Source organism: Poecile atricapillus, chromosome 7 (genome assembly GCF_030490865.1).
Source record: "Poecile atricapillus isolate bPoeAtr1 chromosome 7, bPoeAtr1.hap1, whole genome shotgun sequence".
NCBI lineage: Eukaryota > Metazoa > Chordata > Aves > Passeriformes > Paridae > Poecile > Poecile atricapillus.
The window spans coordinates 7,113,985-7,140,574 of NC_081255.1; the positions used below are offsets into that span (position 1 = coordinate 7,113,985).

At 43.3% G+C, this 26,590-nt stretch overlaps 1 protein-coding gene across 9 annotated transcripts in view; it reads left to right on the forward strand.

The window, feature by feature from the left end:
- RASAL2 (RAS protein activator like 2) overlaps positions 1 to 26,590 on the forward strand; it is a 160,728-nt gene that overhangs the window by 66,979 nt on the left and 67,159 nt on the right. For all 9 annotated transcript variants that reach the window (XM_058842375.1, XM_058842376.1, XM_058842377.1 and 6 more), the window contains 2 exons: positions 14,011 to 14,138; positions 19,342 to 19,465. In XM_058842375.1, coding sequence (XP_058698358.1) covers positions 14,011 to 14,138; positions 19,342 to 19,465 — 252 coding nt within the window. The remainder of the gene's footprint in view (positions 1 to 14,010; positions 14,139 to 19,341; positions 19,466 to 26,590) is intronic.

Here is a 26,590-nt window from a genome sequence, read left to right on the forward strand (position 1 = left end):
TGGATGTACTCTAAAAGGGGAATACTTCTTTCCAGGAAATATATTCTCCCTTCTTCATTGTGGAGTTTCTTCTGAGCTTTCTTTCATGCCTATAAACAGAAGTGAAGGCCCTTAAATATAATTGTAAAATGCATTGTTATTTTTTCTGGGCGGAATTATACGTGTAGAGCAGGAGTTTTGAGTTACTTTGACAAAAGACATGAGTGGCTCAAACGTACTAATTGAAAAATTTCTGTTTGCACAGGAACCAAAACAATTTATTGGGTGCAGATGTAGCATCTTGTAGAGCCAGCAGCCACCAAATGCAGGAGCCTGGCTGTGCTGTGCAGCATATGTGCCCAGACTTCTGACACCTTCCCACTGTTACTGTGGAAACTATCATTTCCAACACGGCCCTGAAGCAGGGGGTTTTTATCTGCAAAAGGGGACAAGGTCTGCAGATGAGAAAGAAATACTCCTGTGCAGTATGAAGCCAGCTGACTGTGCTGGATTTGCATGGCTGTGCTTGATGTGGAATTGCATGTTCAAATGGATGCTGATGTGCTTATTGTAATTTTAATGGTAAAAAATCCAGGTGGGTGTGTTATAAATGCAGTGAGACAAATAGGAGACCCATCCTGAGAAGTGGAAATTAGGGAATGCAAGGGAAAGGAAAAACATCCTTAGAGAGTCAGACATTTCTGAATTACCAGGTACACAGAATGAAAAAAGTGACAGCGTAGAGGCTCATCAGACTCCCTCCCTGCCCCCAACAGCCTGAATTAAAAACACATACAGCAATCTCCACTCTGAATAACTTCTGCATGGCTATATAATTTCAAAGAGAAATGCTTTCAGGGTGATGATAGATTTTGTCTACATCTGTAATGTCTCATTTGTCTTTGGATACCCAACAGCCTTCACTTTGTTTATTCAGAGCTAAGCAAACATGAAGCTGAATGTACTTTCCAATGATCAATGTAAATCAACGTGAAAAATGGAAATCATTATAAAACATACACACACATATATATTTAGTGAGGTTTGCTAGATTGATTGCTCCTAAACCTAGAGCTTGGCTGCTCTTACGTGCAGAGAATTCACAAAGAGACAGCCATAGCCCAGGGACAGTGAAGTGTGGTCACTGATGGATAAAATAAAATTCATGACTGTTTGCATTTTAATGGATTTTAATCACATGAGAGTTTGGGGAGGGGGGAAAAAATAGATTTGCTTTTTCTTTTCATCATCGTGTCTGATTGCTTCAGGGCTACCAAAAGTGGTCCCAGGTACTGAGATCCATTTTCAGTTCTTGTGCTCTCGTTAAAAAAGGCTTTTGCAAAGACAAGGGATGTACAGAATCATCATTAATCACTGACAGCAGGACAAATAATACTGGTCTGTAGATGTGGCAAGGAAAGCAGAGCTTAAAGTTTTTGGCAAACTAAGTAGTGAGGAGGAAATGAACAAGATGCCATGGATGGTTTTTATCACCAGAGATTTACAAAAATAAGCTTGACATCCGTCGGGGGTTGGGGGGTAGGGTACCATCCAGCTCTAACCATGTGGAAGCAGCACCATCTGTCTTTGGCAAACTAAAACTCTTGAAAAAAGGGAGTTGTTCCTTGGTCTTTCACTCTTTGGTGCTGCCTCTCATCTGTTTGTCATTCCTGCTGTCTGTGACATGATCTTCATACGTATTTTAAACGTTCTTGCTTTGTGCTGCTGGCAGGGACCAGCTCTGCCCAGTTCACCACTCCTTCCTGCTGTCCCTGCTGCCTCATTCCTGCTTTGTCAGCTGCTTGTTTCCTCTGGAACTCCATTTCTCCAGTTCCACATTGGCTTAGATTTATCCCTCAACCCCCAGAAATAATTTTTTATTCAGGAACACCATTGCTTAGGCAGCCAAGCCAGGTATTTTGTGATAATACTGTCATTAAAAAAATAAAAAAAAAAAGGGAAGGGAGGAGCAGAATATGTGTAAAATGCCAAGGTGTTTTATGAAGGGCAGAAAATAGAGAGGCTCATGCTTTTTGCCCTGTATTTTCTTTTGTTATGTCACTAAGTGGGATGTTTGTGTCTGTTTATACTCTGATTTCTTGTGTGTTTTGAAATCTCATTGTACTCAGTGGTGGAAAATTGGCTGCTTAAGTAAAGGCATGTTAAGGACAGCTCTCTACAGTAGCTGGAAGGAAATGCTTCTCAAATGCATTGTCCAAGTTGGTTCTAGTTAATAGTCTCTTGGGTATGTGAACTTTCCTTGGCTTCCCCACCCATCTTCTGGCAGCAAACAGGATTCTTAGCATTTCAATTTAAAAATAAAATAATTAATAAAAGTCTGTGCTGCCCTTCTAAATTGTTTCCCAATAGGAGTGAAATGTACTTCAGTAATAATTCATCAAATCACTTGGGTGGGTTGATTATTCCTGCTGGGGAGGGGATCCTCACAAAACAGCAACATAAAGCAAATCTCTTCAAAATATTATAATTATCGTGTTTCTATAAAAATTCCCCTCTCCCTTTCCCCTAGTCTGGTTTGGTTTACTGTTATGAGATGCAATTGCTCAGCAGGACTGCTAATTAGATATTACCAGGCCTGTTTCTGCAAGGTTGTGACCTATAAATTTCTGTTTAGCATTGCTGTAGGACAGACATTTTCTCTCCACTGGTTATTATTTATCCTTGCTGAGTTCAAGTGTTCTCCTTCTAGGATTTTGGAGAGGAGTACCTGTGGCTTTACCCTTTGGATAGAAGGGGGTTTGGATTTGCCCTGGGAGTTTTGTGCTGTCAGTTTGCAAAGCATACAGAAGGGAGGACATTTGGGAACAAGTGCATGTTTGTGCTTAGGCATTAGATGTAAATACAAATTAAAATGTAATTTAAAATACAAATTTTTTGGTATAAAAATCTAGCTTGAAAATACAAATCAACTAAAAAGCAGCGTTGTGAAGAACAACAGATTTGGCCTTCATGAGGTTTGTATTTTACAAGTTTGGGGAACAGAGCAGGAGTAAGGAGGGAGAAAGTGAGAAGGTGAAGGCTCAAGGGTAGTGAGTGTTTGGGGCGAGGATGTGGCCTTTATTCATCACAGCCTGAGCTACTGGAAAGAGAAGGAAACATTAAGCAGAGGGAAAAAACAGCTGAAGAATACCTGAAATACTGCACCTTACCTCCAGATCCTTTTAATTAGCCAGCCCATCCTCAAAGGATCCATTAATCACACTGCTTGGGTTTGCCAAAAGCCATGGGAACCTGCTCTGCCTGTTCAGGTGGGACCTCAGGAGCCTTGAGCTCAGCAGGGCAAGAATGTCCAGACCAAGCTGGCCTGCAGGAAACATCCTTTCCCTGGCACTGGGTTAGCTCTGCACTTGCAATTCCCTGCCTGGCACTGTTACTTCTTCCCCTGTTGCCTCTTCCTTTCACAGCTCGTTTCCCACAACTCAGAATCCTAAAGTGGTTGGGGTTGATGGGGTCTTAAAGATCCTCCAGTTCCAACCCTCTGCTGTGGGCAAGGACATCTTCCTGTGGACTGGATTGCTCCAACACACAAAACTTCCACACAGCTTCTCTGGATGATATCATGCAGAGTAGGCAAGAAGAAAGAAATCACCCGCTATATTCTGAAATTTTGTAACAAAACGAAGCTGGATTTGCCAATCCTCTGTGTTAATGAGGCCAGCCAAGCACTGTGAGTCAGGAGGCTGCTGAGCCTTGATGCCAGCTTTCAGCTCCGTGTCCTGCTTTGACCGTCTTGCTGGTGACGTCCTCATGCTAAACCAAAGGGGATTTTTCTCCCCAAGCCAGCTTCCCTCCCTAAACCAGGTGCAATAGCTGGGTTAAATTACACAGGGAAACCAGCCTCACATAACCTTTAGCTGAAGGTTAAAGGGTAGAGCTGATGAAAGAGGCACTACAGGTCATTGTCATGCTGCATTAAATGTGGGATTTAGGTTATTTGCCACAAGACATCTCTTTGCATAAATCTAAATATGGCTCAGGATCCCCATTGCACTTTTATAAGATCCAATCTCCTTCCTCTAAAGTTTTGTGTCATTATCATTAAATGATGAAAAAAAGTCCCATCTAATGTTGATTTACTGAGGTGCATGAAGACTTTTCAGATGTTACCGAGGAAAATGGAATTTTCTCCAGGAAAAGGAGGAGTGTTCTGGTGCTTTTGCTTTTAAGTAGGTCAAAATAACAAATTTGTGTGTAATAACCTGGCGGTTCCGGGTTCTTCTGAAAACATTTTGAAGATGCCAGAAGGAAGCAGAGTGGCTCTGTCTAAATAGCAGGGGGAGTACTGCAGGGTATCTTGTACATTATATTTGAACCCCTTGAGGGGCTCCTTAGTAAGTCATTTGTTTTAAGTGGTTAAAATACAAAAGCTAACTTTAGCCTGTGTGTCTGAATGACCTGGTTAATATGCAAAAACATGCACATTATTGCAGCAGATTTTAGTGTCCTGTGAACTCTCCTTTTGACAAGGGAAATAAACTCCCCTCTGTGAGACATCAGCAGTGCTCACAAGTCCTCTTTTCCCTTTTCCCTTTTCCACATAGTCTGTTGAGGCAAGAAAAAACCCAAACCCAAAAGAAGCACCTAATTGCTTGTGTATCAACCCAGGCATTAAGAAACATTCAGGCTGAAAATAGCTAAAATTGTACAGCAGCACTGGCTGTGAAGTGGTGGCAGGGTGAGCAAGGATTTAAAGCATCATGTGAGATCTTTGTGGGTTTTTTTTACATATTGTTCTTTATTTTTCCCTTATTCTTTTTTGTCATAAGCACCACCACACGCAGGGAGGGTTGGTTTGAGATAACACAGGGTGTGTTTCTGTAGAGTTGGGTTTCAGAGGTGGGGAGTTCAGCAATCCTACCTTGAAATGAAATTTATAGGGTGACACCAGTGACAATGAAAATATCTGCTTTCTGGAAAGAAAACCTAAGGTGAGAGCTTCTAAAAGACACAGCCTGCATGGTGTAGGTGCAGGCTGCACTGAAAGAGAGAGTGTTTGGTTTTCAGTTTTTCATCTGGAGCTTGTTGTGGGCACTATCTCATCACCTGCTCCATTCCTGTGGCTTTCTTGTCTCTGCAGAAATGCTTCCCTACCTTTGCCCTTCCCGTACCTCCCTCCTTGACAGGAAAAAGCAGAAGGGTCCTGCTCTTTTGAAAGTGGTCTGTGACAGATGAATGTCATCTGGCTGGTGCCTTCTTGCAAAGGGTGGGGGTAAAGCAGCCTGTGAACTTGGGCACTGCTTGTGCCACTCATCTTTAATTTTTACCACGAGTACATTGGTCCATTTTTTTGTGTGTGTACCAAAAGTATGTGCAGGAGCTGAGCAGCTTTTGCTTTTAAATTGTTTTGTTGGGTTTTTTTTTTTTTTTTTTTTTGCACAGCTGCCTTGGGCCAAGGTCCTTTTAAAGTTCAGAACTTTTTTTCTTTTGTCCTCTTCCTGCACTGCTGCAAAAAATAAAGAATGAAGAGGGAACAGCCCACTCTGGATGCCTGGTGCTGAAGAGACTGAGATGGAGATTAGGGGTTGGTGAGAGCAGAAGAGAGAACAAGGTGAAGGGCACAGAGCTGGATAAGAAAAGGACCATGCATAAATTAAGAGGAAAAGCTGCAGACTTTTTTTTTCTCCCACGAATAATTAACTTTTCTGCTATTCTCCATTCTCTGCTTTCTAAACCTCTCACGAAGGCCACTCCTTGCTTTGGGGAGAAGTGTCACTTGAGAACCTTCTCAGAACTTGGCAGCTATGTAATAGGGGCATGTAATCTTTTATAATCCTCTCTACAGGTTTGTAATAACCATTTCTGTTTTGAGATTCCAAAGTGTTTTGTAGGCCAAGTGGGAATTTAACTGTGAGAGAAAAATGTACTTAATATTCAGGAGCAAAGATGAGTGGTCCTGGGCAGGGAACGAGACCTGAATAAGAAGGAAGGGAAACCTGCTTTAAGCATTGAAGAAAGGGTCACAGCAGTGGCTTCAAGCAACTGCGGGTTATTTGAAATCTTAGTTATCCTGGGAACCAAATTGGTTTTTTTTTTCCATGGACAGCAGCTTGTGTTGTGGTGATGTCATGAGATTTAGGAGGCTGCACAATGAGCCGCTTGTTCGCAGGCGCGCAGGGAGGCAGGGCCGGGCCCGGGGCGCACCTGCGTGTTTGGTAAGGTCCCCACCTTGACGGGGTTGTGATTTCTGGTTCCACTGGATGATCCACCAAGTGCAGGGTGATTGCCTGATTGGAAGGTGCTGGCACTGATCCATCTGAGAAGGTGCCGATGTCTCCTGACACATCTTTCACTCCGTGTCCCCTGAACTGCAAGGACAGGGACAGAGAGCAAAGCGCAGGAGGGGAGCGAGGATCAATTACCCTTTGGAAGTTTAGCATTTAGCAATCGGCTATACGGCAACTAAGAAGCTTAGAGGAGCTCAGTAGTATTCAAGCTAATTGGTAGCTTTAAACTGCTATTAAGAGCTCCCACACCTTTTGCTCAAAGAAGCTGCTCCGTGACAGAAAGCTGGTGCAACTTTCTGCTTTCTAGTCAGAATTACCCTGCCAGGCCAGCTTTATGGCTAATTTTTGCCTCTGCAGTTAGCTCCTTAGCTCTCATTTTTTAGGACTTTGCAGGAAAGCTTGAGATTGTTGGCACACTCAGCATCTGCTCACTAAACTAGTCGTAAGATTTTAAGACTTGCGGTTTGTTTTTTGGAACGGCTCCATAATTTTTCCTTTTGAAACGAAAATCTCGGCGAAACTGCTCGCACGGTTGTGGCCTAACTGAATTTGTGCTCTCGAGCTTCTGCAGAACCCTTGGCTACCAGGGAACACCGAGGCCTTTAGGAAATGCCAGGGTGGCAAATGCATTAGCACAGGCTTGGGGAAAGGTTTGGGGTTGGAATTGCGTGAGTTACGGGGAGGCGAGGAGGGAAATCTTGGCTGATCTCTGCCGCAGTCTCAGGCCTGGTGTGAAAACTCCTGAGCTGGAGATAGGCACAGTGGTGACGCTGCAAGAGCAGGGCAGATGCTTTGACTCGGGCCCAAGGGAAGTTGGCAGAGCCGTCTGGGAGCTCAGCTGCGGGAATCGAGGCTGCTGTACCTTGCTCGCTGCCGGCTGACTCTTGTACAAACAAGTCAGATCTCTCCTAGGGAAGGAACTGAAGGGGTGGGAATGATGTCAGCGAGAGATCCCATCCTGCTGGGAGATGCCAGGCTTGTTGAACAGTAGCATTCTGTATTTTGTCTCCTGCTGGTTGCAGAGGAGACAGCCCTTGGCTGCTAAGGCATTCGCTCATCTGATGGTTTATTCCTTCCCACTTAAAAATTGCTTCAGACGTGTTTTCTTAGTGCAGAAAATCCGTAAGAAATCTAAGAATCTGCCTCTGGTAGTGGACAAAATGTTGATTCTCACTCTTTGAGTTTGAAAGGTTAATCTTTCTTCCTTGGTGTCAAGGTGAGACAGCTGCATGTGAGAAATTCCGAGCAGCAAGGTGACCCTTCTCCCACCCCATCACAGATCTCAGCAAAGCTTCCCAGCAGCTCCTGGGGGAAAGCTATGCCTTTAGCTGAGGGCAGAGTAGACACACAGTCCTCATTCTGAGGAACTGAAAATCCTTCAAACCTCACCTCTAAGCAGTGAACAGCAGATACTTTCAGACTTCCCATCTCTAAATTTTAAGAGATTCCTTTTCCCAGAGCTGACATACTCATGGAAGGGAAATGGAAGCAGACACAACAAGCATGAAAATTGCCACAGTCACTTTTCTTTGAGGATATAGGGCATGAAAACTGCACCTGACTGAACAGTTTTTACTTTATTCTCTCTGTGGCTCATGACATTCTTCACTGGGAGAGTGGAAAACCAGTCTTGAGACTGTGTCTGATCACTGCCACTCAATAAAAGAGCAGTGGAAAGTTAATAGGTTAGATTGGCCTATACTAGAAAAATTAAAGATCTTGTGAAGAACGTGTGTTACAGTGCCAAATGTGTTGGAATCCGAGAAAGTCATGGCACTGGTCATGGCTTCTGCCATCTTCTAAAATACTGTTTTCACCTACTTAAACCTTTTATGACTTTATTCTGTGCAGAATGGATTTTCCAGGTAGTGTTTTGGCTGTAAGCGGTTGGCATGAGAGCTTCTGAGATCTCTGAAACCTGATGGTTTGGCTAAGCCTTCTTTACCCTCCTACCCAGCATATTAGATTCCCATATAAGAATTTGGTTATCATTGCATGCAGCTGCTGGAGGAGAGCAACTGGGATTCAGCTGAATTGAGGGCTGCTCCTTGCATGTGTACTGAGCTTTGCTGAGTGTGGCTGCTACATGTAGCGGGAAGAATTCACACCAGATACTTATCTCTGTAATAACATCCTACATAAATGGCGTGCCTCTCATCCCACAGGATCTGCTCATGCTTTCTACACTTAAAATGCCACCTGCTTCACCAGGGGCCTGTTGCTGACCACGAAAATGTAGGCACCTCTTAGCTGAAATGAGAGCCATGCCACAGAGTGATTTAGAGGGGCAAGTGGGCACTGCTGGATCTCACAGGAGCTATGAGAAGCTTCCTAGAAAACCTGCAGTCATTGCCCACATCGTGCTTTGAAACAAAATGGCAAAATTAATGTGCTTTTTCTAATGTGTGCTGGTCATATTTCTAAGTGTGTTGTGATTCAGAGAAGAGTTAATCAACCCTGAGAGCATCATGTTTTCTCTGTAGCATGGGAGTCTCTGCATTGCCACACACAATATGTGCTGAATTTTCCTAATATTATACCACCAGTCATGAGCACTGTGTTTTCTGTGTTGGGGCAGTGTGGTGGTTGTCTGTACAAACTTGGAGGAGGAGTGTCCCTTCCTCTTCCAAGTGAATTTGTGCATTGTGATGGGTTTCTCTTTGGACAGTTGTTTTTGATAGTGTCTGTCTGCACTGTTCTGATCTTGGTCAGATCAGAAACCATGGCACATGGCTGGGAGCTGGTTTGAGAAATAAGAAATGCAAACAAAAGCTCTATATCAGCATGAGAGAAACTACAAGTTGCCTTGCTTGTGCTTTCCCTAGCAGCCCTTCAGTGGCTGACCTCTCTCATCCTCTGCCCTGTGCAGATGTTGAGAGATTGTCCCTCTTGCAGCTGGGCCAGGACTGCTCCAATGCCTGTGCAGATCTGCAGATCTTCATCTGAGCATCAGGAGCTGTCTCAACTGAGTGCACATACACACCCTGTTGAGTGTCACAGAGCCGCTGTTGCTGTTTATTTTCACTCATTACTGACTTCTTTTGCAGAAATCCTGCCTTGTTCCAAGATTTGAGGGAATGGAGCATGTTGAGACACTGTATTTCCCTTTCTGCCACATCTTTCCCTTGAATTCCTTCATGAGCTTTGAGATGGTGGAAGTTTAGTGGATGGACTTTCTTATCTTTGAAGCTTCATGTCAGTAGTAAGACTTGTTTCAACTTCTGCTCAGCTTGCTTTATCAAGGCTGGAACTGATGGCTATTCAAACTGGACTGTGTGGTCATGCACAGCTGGGTAGGTTGGGGCTCTGACAAGCTCTCAGATGACAGCACTTACCTAAAACGCTTTTCTCTCATCCTGTCTCTATGGCAAATACATAAAACACTATGGAAACATTGACATTGGGCAAGCAGACCTGTTGTCAAAAGGTGTTAGGGCTCCTACTAATCTCTCTTCAGGGGGAAAAAAAATTCCTCCCAGCATACAAACTTGGCCAGCACATTAGTTACTCAGCTGCTTGGCAGCTCCTTGTTGGAAATACTAGGAACAGAATACGGACCCTAATAAAGTCGAGGAAAATTTGGCAAGTACTTCAGTTAGCCCTTGATTTCACCATAGGAATAGTGCTGTTCCAAAAAAAGAAAAAAAGAGCTCTGAGGCATGCCAGGGGTGCTCTTGTCATCACTGGGATGGAGGGTTATTTCTGTGTTTTTATTGATGGTAAGTAGAGAGTGCATTTTGGCAGAGACTGAAGGCACGAATTTGCCTTTAATGTAGTTTTGTTGGCTTGATTTCTGGTAATTCTGTCCTTTCATTAGCTCTGAGGAGTGAAGATGCAGCTTTTCTGGTTGTAGGAGAGCTGTTGGGGACTGAATGACACTGAAACACCATCTCTTGGAAATAATTTTCTGATTCTGCCCATTGCCTGCTTTTTGGAAAATATTCTCCACTCATGAACGCATTTGGAATTTTAAGGAAAATAATTGTTGCATGTTTGAAATGGAAGCTTTCAGAAATGTTCCCATCTGATAGGACTGCTCTGCTCCATAAATACTACTGGACTGCTATCAGTTTTCCTAAGATGTCTTATCCTGTCTGTGGGGATTAACTTGGCACTGGCTGCCGCTTTCCGCGTTTCCTCACCCTGCACCACTCAACACTTCTTGTTGTTGATATGTGATTATGGAGTCACTGCCCCTCTATTTTTCCCCTTCTTTAAAAATAAGCCCTGTACTTCAAGAATAATAAGGTACAAGTTGTCATCTGACTGAAAGAAAGGGAGCTTTGTGGATATTTATAACATGGCTAGTGGCATTTCAGAGCCCTGAGGAAAAACAACAGTTTCCAGTCTTCAGTGACGTCGGATGTGGCAGGAGGCAGCGGCAGGGATGTACCAAGAAGGGGATTTTTTCCAAGCTGTTACTTAACTGATATTAGCATTTGAAGGCACATAAGGCCTGACCTTTAATCCTATGTGTAGACTTGCTGATCTGCTTACTTGAATGCCTCATTGTAGTGCTGCAGAATGAAGGGATTGCATCAGACCTGAGAGAAATCCTCTGTCACCAGAACTCGCCTATTTAGGTGTGTGGCTGCATGAGCCCATCCCACTTGTAACATCTGCAAACTCAGAGCTTTCAGATGCACCTCCCTGATCTCTTCTCTAGCTCCTGTCTGAAGTTGCATTCATCAGTGAGTGATCATTCATCTCCAAAGCTCCAGCCTTGCTGTATGAGCTGACAGAGAGTAGCCCCACAGTTAGAAAGGACAGACCTAACCTGCGGTCTTTCCCAAAAGTTTCAATGTTCCTAGTTACACATGGACTCCTTGCAATTCACTTCTAGAGTGATTCAAACTATGGTGCTTAATTAGTTTCATGGGGCTTTAGTGGAAGAGGTTGGTGGGTTTTATTACATTCACTTGAAAAGTTGGAGCCAAGAGGTAAAATGAAAACTGAAGATGAAGAGTACCAGAAAGCAGAACAGGGTTTGTGAGGCGACCAAGTGTGCATGTGATACTGTGCAAAGTCCCAAAGAGTCTTCTGTCTAAACTGGTAACATACTTCAGAATAAATTTTGAAGTCACAGCTGTTGTGAGAGGCTCCAAAGATATCAGCCATGCAGGAGGGCGAGCTGAGAAATAATTTAAATAGGTGGGACTGACGCAGCAGAGCTGCACTGAGGTCTTTGTTGCCGTGAGTTTCCTGGGAACGCGCGTTCCGCATCTGTGTAGTTTGCAGCTTGCAGGAGAGAGCGCTTGGTCAGGCTTGCAGGGGCGATGGGGCTGTGCCCCAACTCACATTCAAAAGGACACCAATACAAACACAAAATATTATCACTGTGCTGTTCTCTGGGGGTGATTGGCAGCTCCAGACACCGGCATGGCGTGTCACTCTGCCAGCAGCCTGTGGAAAGCTGTTCTGACGTAGCCAACCCACTTGGCAACAGAGCCATGGCTGGCTCCCAGTGCCTGATGACTCAGTTAAGTCCTGGAGTTGTTATTGCAGTGGAAGAAGTCGTTCTGTTCTTTAATTCCTTTGTGCAGCCCATGGATCAATTGGATGGTATCCTGCCAAGGCCTGTAGTTAGTAGAAATTATAACACAAAGATCTTTTGAGGCTGGGCAAGTCGTGACTGCAGATTCTGCGTTGGAGCCGACAGCCCAGGAGGGTTTTCTTTTGCCATCAGAAAGTTTACCAGCAGTTCCAAATACGGCTTCCTTGGTTATTGCTCAGTGCAGCAGCTGGAGGCACTCTCCCTGCCAGCCCACCCACATGAGCAGGACAGGGCATGCATGCCTTCATCCTTTTCTCCCCCTGCTGATTTATCATGTGCTTTCCTTACCCAGGAGACCAGATCCCCAGAGACCTCATCGTCCCATTTCTGTTGCACACTCATACCAGGAGCTCATGGCTTCATCCTTCTCGCTCCTCTACTCTCTGTCAGGTTTGTCATGCCTAAACAGGAATGGGGCTCATGTGCTGCTGTTTGGGAAGCCAAGGTCAAAGCAGGAGCAGCAGTGGTTTTATTTTACATCTGGTTTGGTTTTTGGTTAGACACCATGATAAATGTGAGTTGCAGTTATGCCAGAAATCTACCTGGAGGGTTCATGTCTATAAAATGGACTAATACAGAGTTTGTTGTGCTCCAGGAGTTTGCACAAATGCACTTTTGCTTCACAGAGTTTATGGTGGTTCCCCTTCATTGTGCTTACACTTTAAATAGAGTTTGGGGCAATTTTGAGACACACAGCATTGGTTGTCGCTCCCACAAACTGAGTTGTGTCAGAGAAGTAACAGTGTGGAGCCTGATTCTGCATCTCAGCTTCTTCCCTGAATTATTTTACCTGACATTAAGGGCACAAAGGTGCACTTCTTCATTATTCAGAGCAGTAGGAGCCATGCAGCCCTCTCCTTTTTCTTGCTTAAAGGTTGCCTGTAGCACTTTCCTGAATGATCACAAAAATGCTAATGCAATGTGAGGTTGAGCAAGGCACCGAAAGCCAGGTCTGGCTCTAGAGGCTGACACTTCCCTTGCAATGCAGAGGCAAAGTTGTGGGAAGGGAGCATGAAGATGCTGCAGTGCTTTTGATAAAGAGGGGGCGCAGGATCTGCAAGGAGGAAAATAAGTTGGGAGGGGTTCCTCAGTCCAGGTTTAACGCTGGCATTTGGGCTGGCTCTCCCTGGAAGAGGTTGAGGATTCGCTGGCCTCTAGTGGTGATGCTGGGGAGAAGCCGCGAGAAGCAGCTGAGTTATCTCTGCGTATTATTAGGTGTGCTGAAAGGCAGGTAGTGCTACAAAACATTTCGGGTTTCAACACTCACTTTGCTCCTGAAACAGTTAAAGAAAGTCCTGGACTCCTCTGTAGGAAGTGCCTTGATTTTTGCAGTGTCTGTTTTAGACCCCTGGGACTTGAGGTGTCTACAGCATCTACATTGAGAATGGATGATTTTTAATTATTGCAAGCAAATTGTACAGAACTAGAGTGCGAGATAAAAATGAAACTTAATCTTACAAAGCAACCAAAACTTTATCAAAGCTTTGTAAAGAGATGAATCATAGAATCCTAGAATGGGTTGGGTTGGAAGGAGTCCTGTTAGTAGTGACAGGCACAATGTCATATGCAGCTCAGTCATGAGAGACTTGATTTTAAAATAAATTTCAATGGATCAGGACTGTTGGGTTATGGTTTGGCTCTGTGGTTTTTGGGGGGATTGTTTGGGGTTCTTTTCAAGTATGAGTTTTTGTTGCTGTAATGTCGGTGGCTAAATGAAAATGCACAATTTCATCAAGTAGGTTTTCCACCAAAAGGTGCTAGTAAGCCCTTCTCAATTAAATGCCCATCCCTTTGAATTTTTCCTTCCCTTCTTCAAGCCTGCCTTCCTTGATCTCTGTCTTCCTTCCTATATCTCTCTATCCTTAGTCGCAAATAATCCACTTTATTAAGATTTAGAGTACATTCGGGGCCATACCCCTTTGAACCATGGTTTTGAGAAGGGAGTGGAAGAAAGATTAAGTTTTCATAAGAGCTCTTGGTCTTTCCAATATATTTCAGCTTTGACAAAGACATTTATACTCATCTCTGGTATTGCCATTTTTAAGTCATAAGTAAATAAATATTCGTAGCACATGGGTGCCTCCCAGGATTCCCATTTTGCCTTTTAAAATGCTGAAACAGGCCCCACTAAGCACAGAGCTCAGTTTTGGTTCAGCTCTCACTGCAGAGCTGTGAAAGCAAAGAAGGTGGTTAATGCCACGTGCTAACAACGTCGCGGTTTTCTGTTGCCAGATGTGAAAGGACCACCCACCCACAGACTGTCCTGCGGCCAGTCCCCCTACACCGAGATGACAACATGGGAGAGGAAATACTGCATCCTGACAGACAGCCAGCTGGTGCTGCTCAACAGGGAGAAGGAGGTGAGACAAGCCCACAAGTCTCAGTATTTGGCTTTTATTGGTAAAAGGACAAGGCAGCTTTCTTCATCTCCCCTTTATTTCACTCATGAATCCTTTGAAACATGTGCAAGGGGAAGAGGGAATTTAAAAAGAAATTCTTTACTGCAAGAATGATGAGATACTGAAACAGGCTGCCCAGGGAGGTTGTGGGTGCCCCATCCTTGTAGGTGTTCAAGGCCAAGTTGGGTAAGGCCTTGAGTAACCTGGTCTAGTGGGAGTTGTCCCTGCTCATGGCAGGGGTTTGGGACTAGGTGATCTTTAAGGTCCTTTCCAACCCTTTACCATTCTATAAAAAGGGGAGCTAAGCAATCCTGTGTGTGAATGGATGGATGGGTAGCTGTGCACACAGTTATTATCCAGCTGGCCCAGATGCTGGTGGCATAGAAAAGGTGACAGCAGCCAGAGTGCAGAGTTCTGCAGCCTGTGTTTGTCTGCCACTGTGTCTTCCTATTTCACTACTCCTTTTAATGGTAGTTAAAGCCACCACAGGTGTATAAACCTGCCTCTTTATGTCAGTGCAGGCAAAAAGGTAGAAAAGTGAAGGCTTTTTATCCACAAGTTTTAGTCTAATGCCGTAGTCTCCTATATTTGGGGATGACCCAAATTTTTGTGGTTTTTCTTGATTCTTTTGAAGCTTCTGTATATGGCTGTTGCAGACTGAGAGTGAGACCTCTTTCTGGTGTAGAACAAAATATTAGTCAGCTGTGCTCAGGTTTATTTGCAATGAAATATTGCCTTGCATAGGGAGAGTGGGAGGAAATGGTTTAGAGAAGGACTTGAGTTATTAGAAGGGAACAGCATTAATGCTGATGCGTGGGAGAGGTGATCAAACACAGGCAAAATGGAAGGCCCATTTAATTGTATTTGTTTACTATGTAATTCCTTTTCTAGTCTGACAGGACTGACACCTGAGGAATTGAAGTATACACTGAAGAAACTTAAGGAGATGTGAGAATCATTTCTAAAACAGTGCTGTACCAGCATAGATGGACCAAAAAGATGCATCTCATTAAAGAAATGTAATTGAAAACAACACAGGCTCCTATCACAAATAGTTACCTGAAGGTGGTAATCATGCACTTAGGGGTTCTTATTTCTCCTACCACAGACAGCTGAAAGCATTTTGCTGGGAGTAAGAGTCTTTTGACTAGATCCTGAGGAGTAAATGTGGGGAGTCCAATGTATCACATCATTATATTCTATATTTAAATACATTGTTTTTTGTCAGAAGCTGAGGAAATTCAATATAACCCCAAGAAAGCAAGCAGTAGTGTAAATTCTTGCAGTGTGCTTTCCAAGGAATCTTCCTGCACTACCACAGTGAGAAATAGCTTGTTTTGGGAAATGCTGCATGCAGATGGGCCAAGCAGACGTGCCTTTGGTGCAGGTGTGACTCCGCATGCTGATAATGGGATTTGTTTCAGAAGCCTGTAGCTGGAGTCAGATTTGCCATTCTGATTTTCAAGTAATTTGTGACTACTGTGAAATGAAAGGAAAAAGGGAGCTCCTTGCAGAGCAATGAGTGCTCAGTAGGAAAATAAGAGGTTGGTTTAGTCTGGCTTCTGAGTCTGTACACACAGCAGTGTGCAGACAGTCCCTTACACAAAGACACAACGTATAGAACTGCCAGTCAGGAGAGACACACGGGGCCGATACTCTGAATTTACACCTTCTCCCAATTTTTCTGAACTAGGAGTATCCCTTTGTAGCCTTCCTGAAAAAGGGGAGGGGAGGCAAAGCAGTTAAATTTTTCTTGGCAAGTCATTGAGAGTTGAAAGACGCTCCATGAAATGTGATCTAGAAACAGGAGTGCACAAAGGCCTAAGGCAGCAGTGGGGGTGAGATGCTTGTTGAGAGCATAATGATGGAAAAGTCTGTACAAGGGGAATCATAAAAAGCTCCTGGGTGGGACCACTGGCACAGCGACCTAAGCAAAGACCAGGTGAACAAAGAAGAGGGAGGTTATTTTTAAAAAAAAATAAAAATTATGTTCAGAGTAAAATTATTGGGAAGGTGATGCTGGAGGAAGCATCTGGAATTCTGTAATTCTGCTGACTCAAACCAGGCAGTAGGCAAGAGGAGCAGGAGAGATTCCTGCTGTAAACACTGTCATTACTGATAGAGTGAGTAGGTCAGAATTCCTTTAGGCAGGTGAAAAGAAACTTAGAAACAATGTTCAGGACAGAAGGACACCCACCAGTGAGTGAGAGGGTGTGGGGGAGGAAGGAAGAGATGACAACAGCAGGGTGCCCTTGCTGCAACCCAGAGGGAGCATTTGCATCATCATAAGGCTGACATAACTTGAAAGGTGTAAGTCTGAAACCTCTCATTTTATTCTCTGTCCATCTGCTTTGTTACTTCATGGAATAAAATCTGAGAAGCTTGGCCTGTGTGAGTCTGGAAGGGAACAGAAATGGGTGCTTATACTACTTTGTAAAATCTTTCTGCAAGTATCCAAGTCAGAAAGTGAAAAACATATAGAAAATGTAAACAGGTAAATGGAAGAGTTCTCCATTGTTTCTTTTTTTCAGTTAGTGCTGCTAAAATGCAGCATTATGAATTGCAGATTTTTAAGACCAGTGGAACACTACAGAAATAAACAGTGTAGTAGAGAAAACTCATTTCTCATAGTGTCCCACCACTATGAATTTATTGTCAAGGCAGTTTGATTGAAGTATATGCAAGAAAAATTTTGTGTCATGCAAGAGTAGGTTGAAAATCAGAGACATTTTGAAGTGCAACTTGATCCAAAAATATCTGTAATTACTTAGACAAGAATAGTCTGGCAGAATCACCTTGTGTAGTGTAGAAAAACATTAATTACTTGACACCTTGTCAACTTCATAGAATGAGAATAGGTGAGACTGAAGAGTGAAAATTATTAATGAAAGGAAGAGATCAATGCCCAGAAAGTAAGTAGAAAGAAAATTAACCCCTTTAGGAACATGAGAGATGACTTAGCAAATAAGGAGTCCTGAGTGATATTTAACTGCATTTTCCAAGACAAGGAGAACAGGTATAGATTGATGTCCATCCAAATCAGGTGTTTTTTCTACAAGGAAGAGTTTTCCCTGTCAGGAAGGTGTGGATGTTTCCATCTGCTCTGGGAAACCTGTTCCATCGGGTGGGAGGAGCTGTGAGGGTACAGTAGAAGAGTCTGTAAAATCAGAGTCATTTAAAAGAGGGAAAAAGGGAATGAGGAGTGGTTCCAGACAGACAACACTGCACAGCACTTCCACTTGGAGGGATGTGACAAATGGCTGCACCTGGCTTTGGGCTGCTTTTTAGCTAGGCTTTGTCAGCAACTTGGCTGCAGTCCTGCTGAATGTTTTAGTCTTGTGTTCACTTGGAAATGAAGATGAACAACACTTTTCACTCTGTTAGATTCTTCCTTTTCCCTCCCTGCACCCAAACCTCATCTTTTTTCTTGGATTTAGAGGTGGTTTTAATCAAGGGCAAAGGATAGCAAAGACCTGCAATCACTGTGACAAGATCTGCTGCTTGCTGGTGATGGTGACAGGGTCCAGCAGCAGCACACCTGGGATGTATTTTCCTGCTCTTCCCTCTCCTGTGACTGACACCAACAGTGGTATGACACTGGTGATCCCAAGGGAAAACAGCAGGAGCAAACACTGCTGCATGGGGCCCTGGGGGAAGCTCTTCCCAGATCTCACTGCCCTCCTCAAAGGATTTGTCATGTTGGGGGTCTTATAGCAAAAATGTTTCACCTGTAAAAAGCAGTTTATCAAAGCTGAACCCAGCCAAAAGATAAGATTTGCCTCAATTCCCAAGCAAACTTAATTATTTAATTTCCAAAGGCCCAGAGAAATGTTTGCTGTCAACATTTTTAAAGTGGATTTCCATGTCAAAACCTTTCTGAGAGAAGGTAAAAATTAAAATTAATTATTTAACTGGTTTTTTTTGACATGATTCCATATTTCCTGACTGTTAGATCAGAAGAGTCTGCAAATTCTCAAGTTTGTCTTGAACCACTCTTTCCAATCTTGAAAAATCTTACCTGCAATGAAGATTTTTTTTTTCCACCTGCCTTTTTTTAAAAGAGACTATCTTAGTTTGCCTTTAAGAGCCATTAAATGCTTGGAAAGCTCTTACTCCTATTTCTTCTGAAATCCCCTCATCATCAAACTGCTAGAAATCCCCAATACTGACTTTTTATACTTAAAAAGTATGTTCAGTGGCAAGTGAGCTGGGATGCTGTTCAAGGATTTAGAGCCTGAGCTCTGAACCCACCCTCATTAAATTGTGAAATTTGTCATGGAAATGTGACCTGTGATGAAAATTGCTAAGATTGCTAAAATGATCAGCTTCTGGGCTGTCCCTATGTACCTTTTTATCGCAGAGTTAACACTGCTCAGATCCCAGTCCTGAGCCAGCAGCTTCAGCATGTCAGCTCAGGGTCAGAGAATTCCCAGGATGGTGAAGTCTCAACAGAGAAAGAAGAGGATAAAGCTGGATGGGGAAAAAAAAGAGCTGAAAGGCTGAATCACCATTGGAGTCCTGACTCTGCAAGGCTGTGTCATTCTCCTCAATGCTTTGCTGAGCTGCTTGCTGGAGTGGCGGGGGCTTGAGGAGTGTTGGGAAGGTTGCAGATGTCTGCCTTGGTCTTCACATGCTATTTATTTCTGCACTTCTTGTGTTTTGGTGCCTCCCCATCCATTTATCTGACCACAGAGCACTTTATACAAGTGTTTAAAACATGTCCAGTCCCAAGAGATGCAGAGCTGCTGACCAGGCTCATTTTACATGTTCACAGAGCTGTATTTTGTTTAGAGCAGGCTGGTCTCACGCTGTACCTGTATTTGTGACTCTCACAAATCCAGTGGTTCACCAATACTGAGCTTAGTTAGTACCTGACCATGCCAAGATTTGCTGGACCATGGCCATGAGCGTGCTGCTCAGGGCTCTTAATCTTTGGTGGAGGCTCTCTGCAGCCTGGGGACAGCGCCTTTGTCCACCAAGTTTTATTTCTGCAAAGTTTTGCATGGAATTTTGTGCTAAAGCCGCAAATTCCAAACTATGCTCGAGAGCTATCAGCAGATGAATAGAAAACGAAATCCCCTATCAAGATGACATATTAACAGCGTGGTCTGGGGGCGAGTTAACAGCTGTAAAATAAACATGCCAATGTTTATTTTTTCTGCAGGTACCTACAGAAGGGCTCCAGGAGCCGCAGGATGCCTCCCGCGGGCGCTGCCTGCGCCGCACTGTCAGCGTCCCCTCGGAGGGCCAGTTCCCCGAGTACCCAGCAGAGGGGGCCGCCCAACTAGGTAAGAGAACCTCGGCCACGAGAAAAACAAGAAATCAGCTGAGCTTCGAGCTCTCAGAGGGCAGCGCCCTGCCAGAGCAGCCTGGCTGGGTGGGTACCACCGCGGGATGTGGAGGATGTGCAGCCCAGGCGTTGCCTCCAGCAAAACCAGGACTTTTCCAAATACCAGGGAGATGGTTATGGAATGCTGGAGGAGCATGGCACATGGGGAGCTTGGTAGCTGTGTTTTTAAACTCGCTAGGCAGCCCTGGCATTGAAAGGTGAGAGCTGCTGGATGCGGGTCAGTAGGAATGCAGCCCTTGCAGATGGCTCTAAGTGGTTCCCACTGGTTTAGAACTGTTAGGTGGTTATGTTTTACCTCACCTCTGGAATTTCCTTTGCTTCATATTTTCACAACAAGCACTGAATAACAGGTTTTTCTCTAGCTTACCTCATGCCTGTTCAGGGTGCAGTTCCTAAAAGAAGCATCCATTTGCCTGCTGTTGGCTGTAATTATCCATGTTGAAATTTACACAAAGCAAAAGAAAAGATTGGTATTAAAAATGACAGACAAAAGCTCTGTTGCAGTGGTTCCCCAAGTCCAGGTTTGGCCCAGTTCCCTTTCCTTTCCACACCACCTGTGGCTGCATAAAGAGCACCATTCCAGCTCTTCCCAGAAAAGAAGGAAGAGGCAGCAACCACACACAAGCGAGCTCTTCTTTCTCTTCCTTCAAGCTTTCCTTCACATAGGCTGGTGAGACTTAGGAGCAGTTCTTCTCTGGTTCAGCTGTGAAAAATGTCACTCCTGGGAGAGTGAGCTGTGAGGCATAAACATGCATCTGTAAATAGTAAAGCAGCCTTGATAACTGCTATCGAAGGTAAAGAGCTGATAAGGTATTTTTCATTTCACAGCCTCAGCTGGGATTCTTTTTTTTTACTAAGAATTTTATTTTGCAAGTATACTTTATGCAAGTAAGGAAAATCCCACTCTTGTAGATAGTTAATTAACACATTGCAACTGTATTGCTTATTTATTTGTACCTCTCAATAGCACTGTTTAACTTTTCCTTATTTGAGGAAGGCAGATAGAATTCTTTTTTTTATTTCTTAGATTCCAGATTGGAAGTCTGAAAATAAAAAAGGCAAAGTTGGGGATTTAGGAGGAAAAACTGCAAAATACTTTAAGATGAGTGACATGAAAAGAGCCCTGACTGGATTTGTTTGTGGCATTTCAAATGCACCTCTAAATGATCATCTTGTTTTGCCATATGAATAAATGTTCATTCTTGTTTGGAGCTAAACCTGGTATTAATCATGTTTGCATATTGTTGTTAGCAAAATACTTACCCCAGGTACATGGTTAGTGAGGTGAATGAAGAATTGTATTGCAGCCAGTCTGCACTAGGCAGTGAATGTTATTTATAGCTTCACAAGCTGGAAAGACTTTTAAAAATCTAAGATTTAAATGCCTTCTTCTATGCCATGTGCAAAAAATAAGTAGATTTTCTAGACTTCACTGAGTATCTCAATAGCTGGAAATCCCAGTGTAATGTTTATAAATGGAACCTTGATTTTTTTTTGAAGGCCATAGAGAATGGATGACTCTGCTTTTTGGTATCTGCCTTGCTGTGTTATTTTGCTTCAGTTTTAGATGCAAGTGGCATCTTGTAGTGTGTAATTTGATATATGCCTGACAAGAATATATTAAAAGTACAAGATATCTACATGGTCTTCTCCCTGTGAGAGCTACAACTGTAGTGAATGCAGATGTCACAGAGTGTGTAGGCAAAGCAATTGGGCATGCAATGGGAAGGGAAAAATTGAGCAATGCCCTTTCTGTGAGTATGGATGAGAGTGAGGGGGAGGGAAGGTCATATATAATCTCAGAATGCAGTGCCCTAGGCAGTTCCCTTGTTCTCACATCCTGGTTAAAAATGTCTCTTGTCATGATTACAGAATTCCTGCTAATGAAAAAAGTGGGTTGGTAGCAAGCAGTGGGAATAGCTTTATGACAAGATGCTGAGCCAGAGGACACATTAGTGAAGGGAACCATTGCACATCTATACCGAGAAAGAAACAGATGGTGGCAGCCAGGACGTATCACAAGCAGTACAGATAACAACTGCACTAAAATAGCTTTGGAATGGACACCAAACGCTGAAAGGCGCAGCAGAGGCAGCTACAGTATCTGCTAGAGAAATTGCTATGCAGAGCTGATAAAGAGTATCAAGCTTGTCCTAGGGAAGTATGTGGATAACATGGCAACTGCAGGCCTTGCATCTGACAGTGATATCTGAAATTATTCCTTGCAGAAGAGCTCCTTAGGAATTACTCTAGTGCAGAGGTGAAGGAACAGCAATAGCGTTTAGGCTTTTCCCTAAGTAAAGCTGTCATACCTCTCTTGTGATTTATTAATTAATAGATTTATTTATTAAAAAGGATAAAGGGGAGAGAATGGGGCTTTTTTTTTTTTTTCATTTTAGCAATAAAGTTATAACTTGTATGAGAATCTTTTTTTGTTAATGGAGCAAATGGAGCAGTGCCTATTCTTCAAGGGCTTTGCATAATCAGCACCCTTTCTGCAGATTTCTGTGGCATTCTTTACAGAATTATGCACACATCCGTGCAGCACCATTCCTAGGAAGTGTGTGGGAGAGGAACTACCCACATTACATCTGAGAAATTGAAGCAAGAGATGTGTAACTCCCCAGAGTTCAGCATTAAGTCAAGTGTGCTTCACCCAAGGGCTGCTGAAGTCATTCTCTCCGTATCTTTCATTTTTCACCCTTGCTGCAGGGTTGGCTCAGCTGTTTGGGAGGCAGCTGCTGCACCACCGTGGTTACAGTCCCATGGACTAAGATAGACACCAATTTCCACATACTTCAGTACAGCAAGCTGTAATTTGTGATGGTTCAGCAGCTGCCAGAAGAGCAGCTGAGCCATCCCTTCTGTGCAGGCAGAAACCACTGTGGTCACCCTCAAACGAGGGCCAGAGGGGCAGAGGCAGAAAAAACCCCACAAGATAGAAAGTGACTTGTTTAAACACTGAAAGCTAATACAATCATTTAAAAACTAACTCCAGAGACACTCAGCATATGCTGCTAGCTTAGCAGCTTGCCCTCTGCTTGCTGTCAGTGGTGAGGTTGTTGCTAATGCTGAGATTCTTAATTCCTGTCTGGAAGATCCACTGTACACTAAGTTGTGTCAGCAAGCCATCCATTAAATATATGCCATAAAATTTCCTTGGTGCATAATCCCTATCATTGTAGTAATGCCTCTGTGAGTGAACAGGCACACTCTAAATATGTCATTTACTTGCTGGGATTTCATCTTGGCATCACTTAACTCAGAGGAGCCTCCATTCAGGAAGGCTAAAAATGTAGCTGTAATTTCTTCCTAACTCCAGCTTGACAGCCTCTAACCTTCTCTCAAATGTTATCTGCAATGGGCCAATTCTGTTACAAAATGGGATGCAGGCCCTGAAGACCAGCACCTAAATGTCACAGGAAGAGGAACTCAAGCTGGCCCATCTCTATTTTGCCTCTGTTTCTGCTTCAGATCCTGCTCTTTTTCTAACAGGTGTATTTTTTTCCTGTTAGGGAGATTACATCCTTTTAAGGGATCGTTGTTTATTATAGTGTGGTGGAATTAGCCCATTCATACAGTAAAAGCATGACTCAGATTTCCACCATTCATGCTGTTTGACAGGCTAGTAGCAGTTACCACTTCCTTTCCCAAAATAATTGTCTTCTCTCTTGCTCTGCTTCCTTCTTGCCACCTGCTCACTGTAAATGAGTTGTTAAAGAGACTACACAGCAAAAGTTTGGATTCTGGCAGCTTTGTGGCATTAATAAGAGGGGGGTTTTGCCTGCATATGTGAAAATACCAGGAGGAATTGAAAGTGAGGAAAGGCTTTGGGGTTTGGTCTTTGTTGCTGTTGTTTTTTTATTAATTTTAAAGTATTGGGAAAGAGCATCATCAGAGTTTTTGAGATCCTCTGATGCTTAGAAAGGCTAGTGGTGATGCAAATAAGTCTTCTTTTTATATTTGGAGGTGAAATCATCCAAGAAGCAAAATAAAACTGTTTCACATGTTGAAACAAGTTAACCCAGCTTTCTCTCAGTCTGAAAGTGCCTCTCTTGAAAAAAGATTGCTGAAAGGAGGTCAGAGGTGAAGATGCTCCTTGAAAATTTTACTTTTGTCCTCACTGTGAGTCCACTAGCATTGGGAATGAAGCACTGTTCTGTTTTGATGCCAGACCCAAATTGCATTGCTACCAGGTGAGCAGTTAGCTGGGCAGAAATCCTGCCTCTGTCCTCTTCTAAAATTCCAGAGGCTTTGGAATCGGAGTGAGCAATAGAAGATGAGTTAAGCAGCATCTGGTTTCATTGGTGTGTACCTCTTAGAACAGATCCTGCAAGTCTCTGCTGAGCCCTCCTGCCTGGGGAGGATTGCTCCAATACCCAGCCCATGCTCTTCCTTCAGGTAAAAACCTGGCAGGAGAGAACAGACAAGAGCTAAAAAGATTCCTGGGGTGATTTTAATAACTGCTGTTTCTAAGACAAAGTTGTTTACAACTAAAACTATTAAAGCTGAGCTTTGCTTTCTGTATATTCCAGCTGGAATGAGTATTTGTGATGAAAGAAGAAATAGATACACTCTGTGCTCACCACATAATTAATATCCTTGTACAGTAAGAGCTAGGATAAATACCTGGAGAGGGTTACTAGTTTTAGAGGTGGGGAGAGGGAGACAGTTTGTTTTGGAAGAAAAAAGATTGTTTGTGACCTGCTCAATGGAAGAATCTGCAATGCGCCAGTCTTTACACTCAGTAAAGATTTTTATGTTCATCTTAGGAGATATGCAGGAATTTGATGTAAAGTACTGCAACTTCTAAGAAAACTATGTGCCAGCAAGAGGGCTGTCCTTCAGCTTCCTCAGCTTGGCCTACAAAAAATATCTGTTAGAAAGTAGGGATGAAAAAATGCACTTCACAGCTCCCTGTATCTCCTCTGTAGGGGTTTATGATGTGTCTTGATGAAGTAATTTTCCCAGTAGCACTGTCTGCTTTTTCACCCTGCTGCCATGTGCAAAATACCCACCTACTGTCAATTGTTATGTATGGCAGGGATACAAAACAGGGCTTGGGTTTTTTTGGCAGATTGAGGGGTGTGTTTGGCAGTATCTCTGGCAGGAAGGTGGATTCAGATGTGCTGACTTGACATGTTTGCAGCTCTCTGGATTTGCCCCACCTGGGCTTGCACGAGCGTGTTTCTGTGTACCTGTGAGAGATTCCCATCCTCCTCTCTGCAGACCCAGGAGAATCAGATGCCTTGCTGCCAGTTCCCTTTATCATGTAATTTAGCAAGCCTCAGTGAGTGCTTGGGGATTTTCATTTTCTTTTTCACCTGTGCTTTGTACCACGAGCCTCAATTGCAGTGCCTCCAGCAGCTGCGAGGTGATGCTGGACTGAGGTCAGGACAGGGAGCACAGTTCTGCACCCTGTGGGATGTGACACCACGCACTGTTTCCACAGGCTGCAGGTGATCCCATGCATTTTGAGCCCCATGGCTCCATTTTCTGCTCCCCTTCAGCCCAGAACTTCTGCCAGAGTTGCCAGGGCCCATGCGTGGGAGCTTTAGCATGCTGGGATCTGAAGCCTGTGGCTCATGTTATTACACAAACAAGGGTTTGCTGACTACTACAGCCTTTGCCTGCTTCACTGCCTGGTGCCTTGGGTCACAATCTCTTACTGCTCTGACTTGGGTATGAGTACTAGGGAGTGTAACTTTGCCAAGATCAATTGAAATTCTAAAACTTTTAAGTCTTTAGATGACATTGTTTACCCATCGTCTTCTATCCCAAACTGCAAATGCATGCAAACCATGAGTTGCCTTTTAAAAAACCTCCTGTGGAATCCAGCTGCTCTTGGACAACTTTACAGGCTACAAAGTGAAACATCTACTGTGTGAAAAGTGCCCTGCTATCTTTTGCATCCACAAAAGAGGTTAGGAAACTTTTGGAAAAGCCCTGAAGTAATCTGAAATTTGGACAATGTACAGTGCAATTTGCCTGCCTTGGAAGGATGAAGAGTTTAGACAACTCAGCTTGAAATTAAAGCTGACTCCAGGGAGGCTAGATGTAACAAACAGGATGCCTGCATCTCAGTGACATTCCCCTGGGCAATTGGAGTTATTTGTATACAGAAAATTGCCAAGCTGCTATCTTTCTTCTTCTTTAACGCAAGCGAAGCCAAAGGATTTTGGTTTGTTCTGAATGCTGCTGAAACTTTATTCCCTTGCACACAGATCATCTGTGCTGAAAGCCGAGTTTCATCATGAAGCAAATTTTATCTGTTTAGATCTTAAACCTTTTTAGGGCAGAGATAAGGGGTAAGAACACATAATCTCAGCCTTCTAATATTGACACATAATCCATTAGGGCTTTTTTTTTCCCCCCTTGGAAATGTATATTACATCCCTGCCCACTGCTTCCAGAGCACACACAAAAAAAAATCACTTTAGTGATTTTTAAATGTTATATTGAGAGCATAAAGAACACTTTGTAAGGGAGAGCATGTTATGCAATGTGGTAATTTCTAAGAACTGGTGGCTCTTGGGCCATCTGGGGCAGATTTGTTGCCTGTGTTCTAACCAAACCTTGGTTTATTATAAAGGACACTATGATTATCCTTTGTTTTCTCAAGAACAGCAATAAAAAAATATTTATTAAATTTTTTAGAGGAATCTACCTTAAATCATACATGAACTCATTGTGGATTGTTCAGTTTTGTAGCTTTTCTTTTCTAGTTGTTTATCTTGTAGCAAAAAGTAATTACACTTCACCCAACCATGTATACTTACCTTTTTTCCATCAGTAACAACTGGCTTAGCACTTAATGGAAAATTAGCCTTCCTTCCTACTGCCTGAATTTCCTTGTCTTGTCTAGAGTTAATTTGAACTGTTGAGCTAAACTTAAATGTACTGATCTGGCTCAGAGTTTGGTATTTGTTTACAGAATTAGCTGTTTATCAGTTTATGGTTTTAGTAAAAAATTGAAACCCAAAAATGCAAGTATTTATGAGATTGGATTAGGTGCATCGAGTTTGAAGTCTCTATGAAATTAAATGTCCAAAGCTGTCTCTGC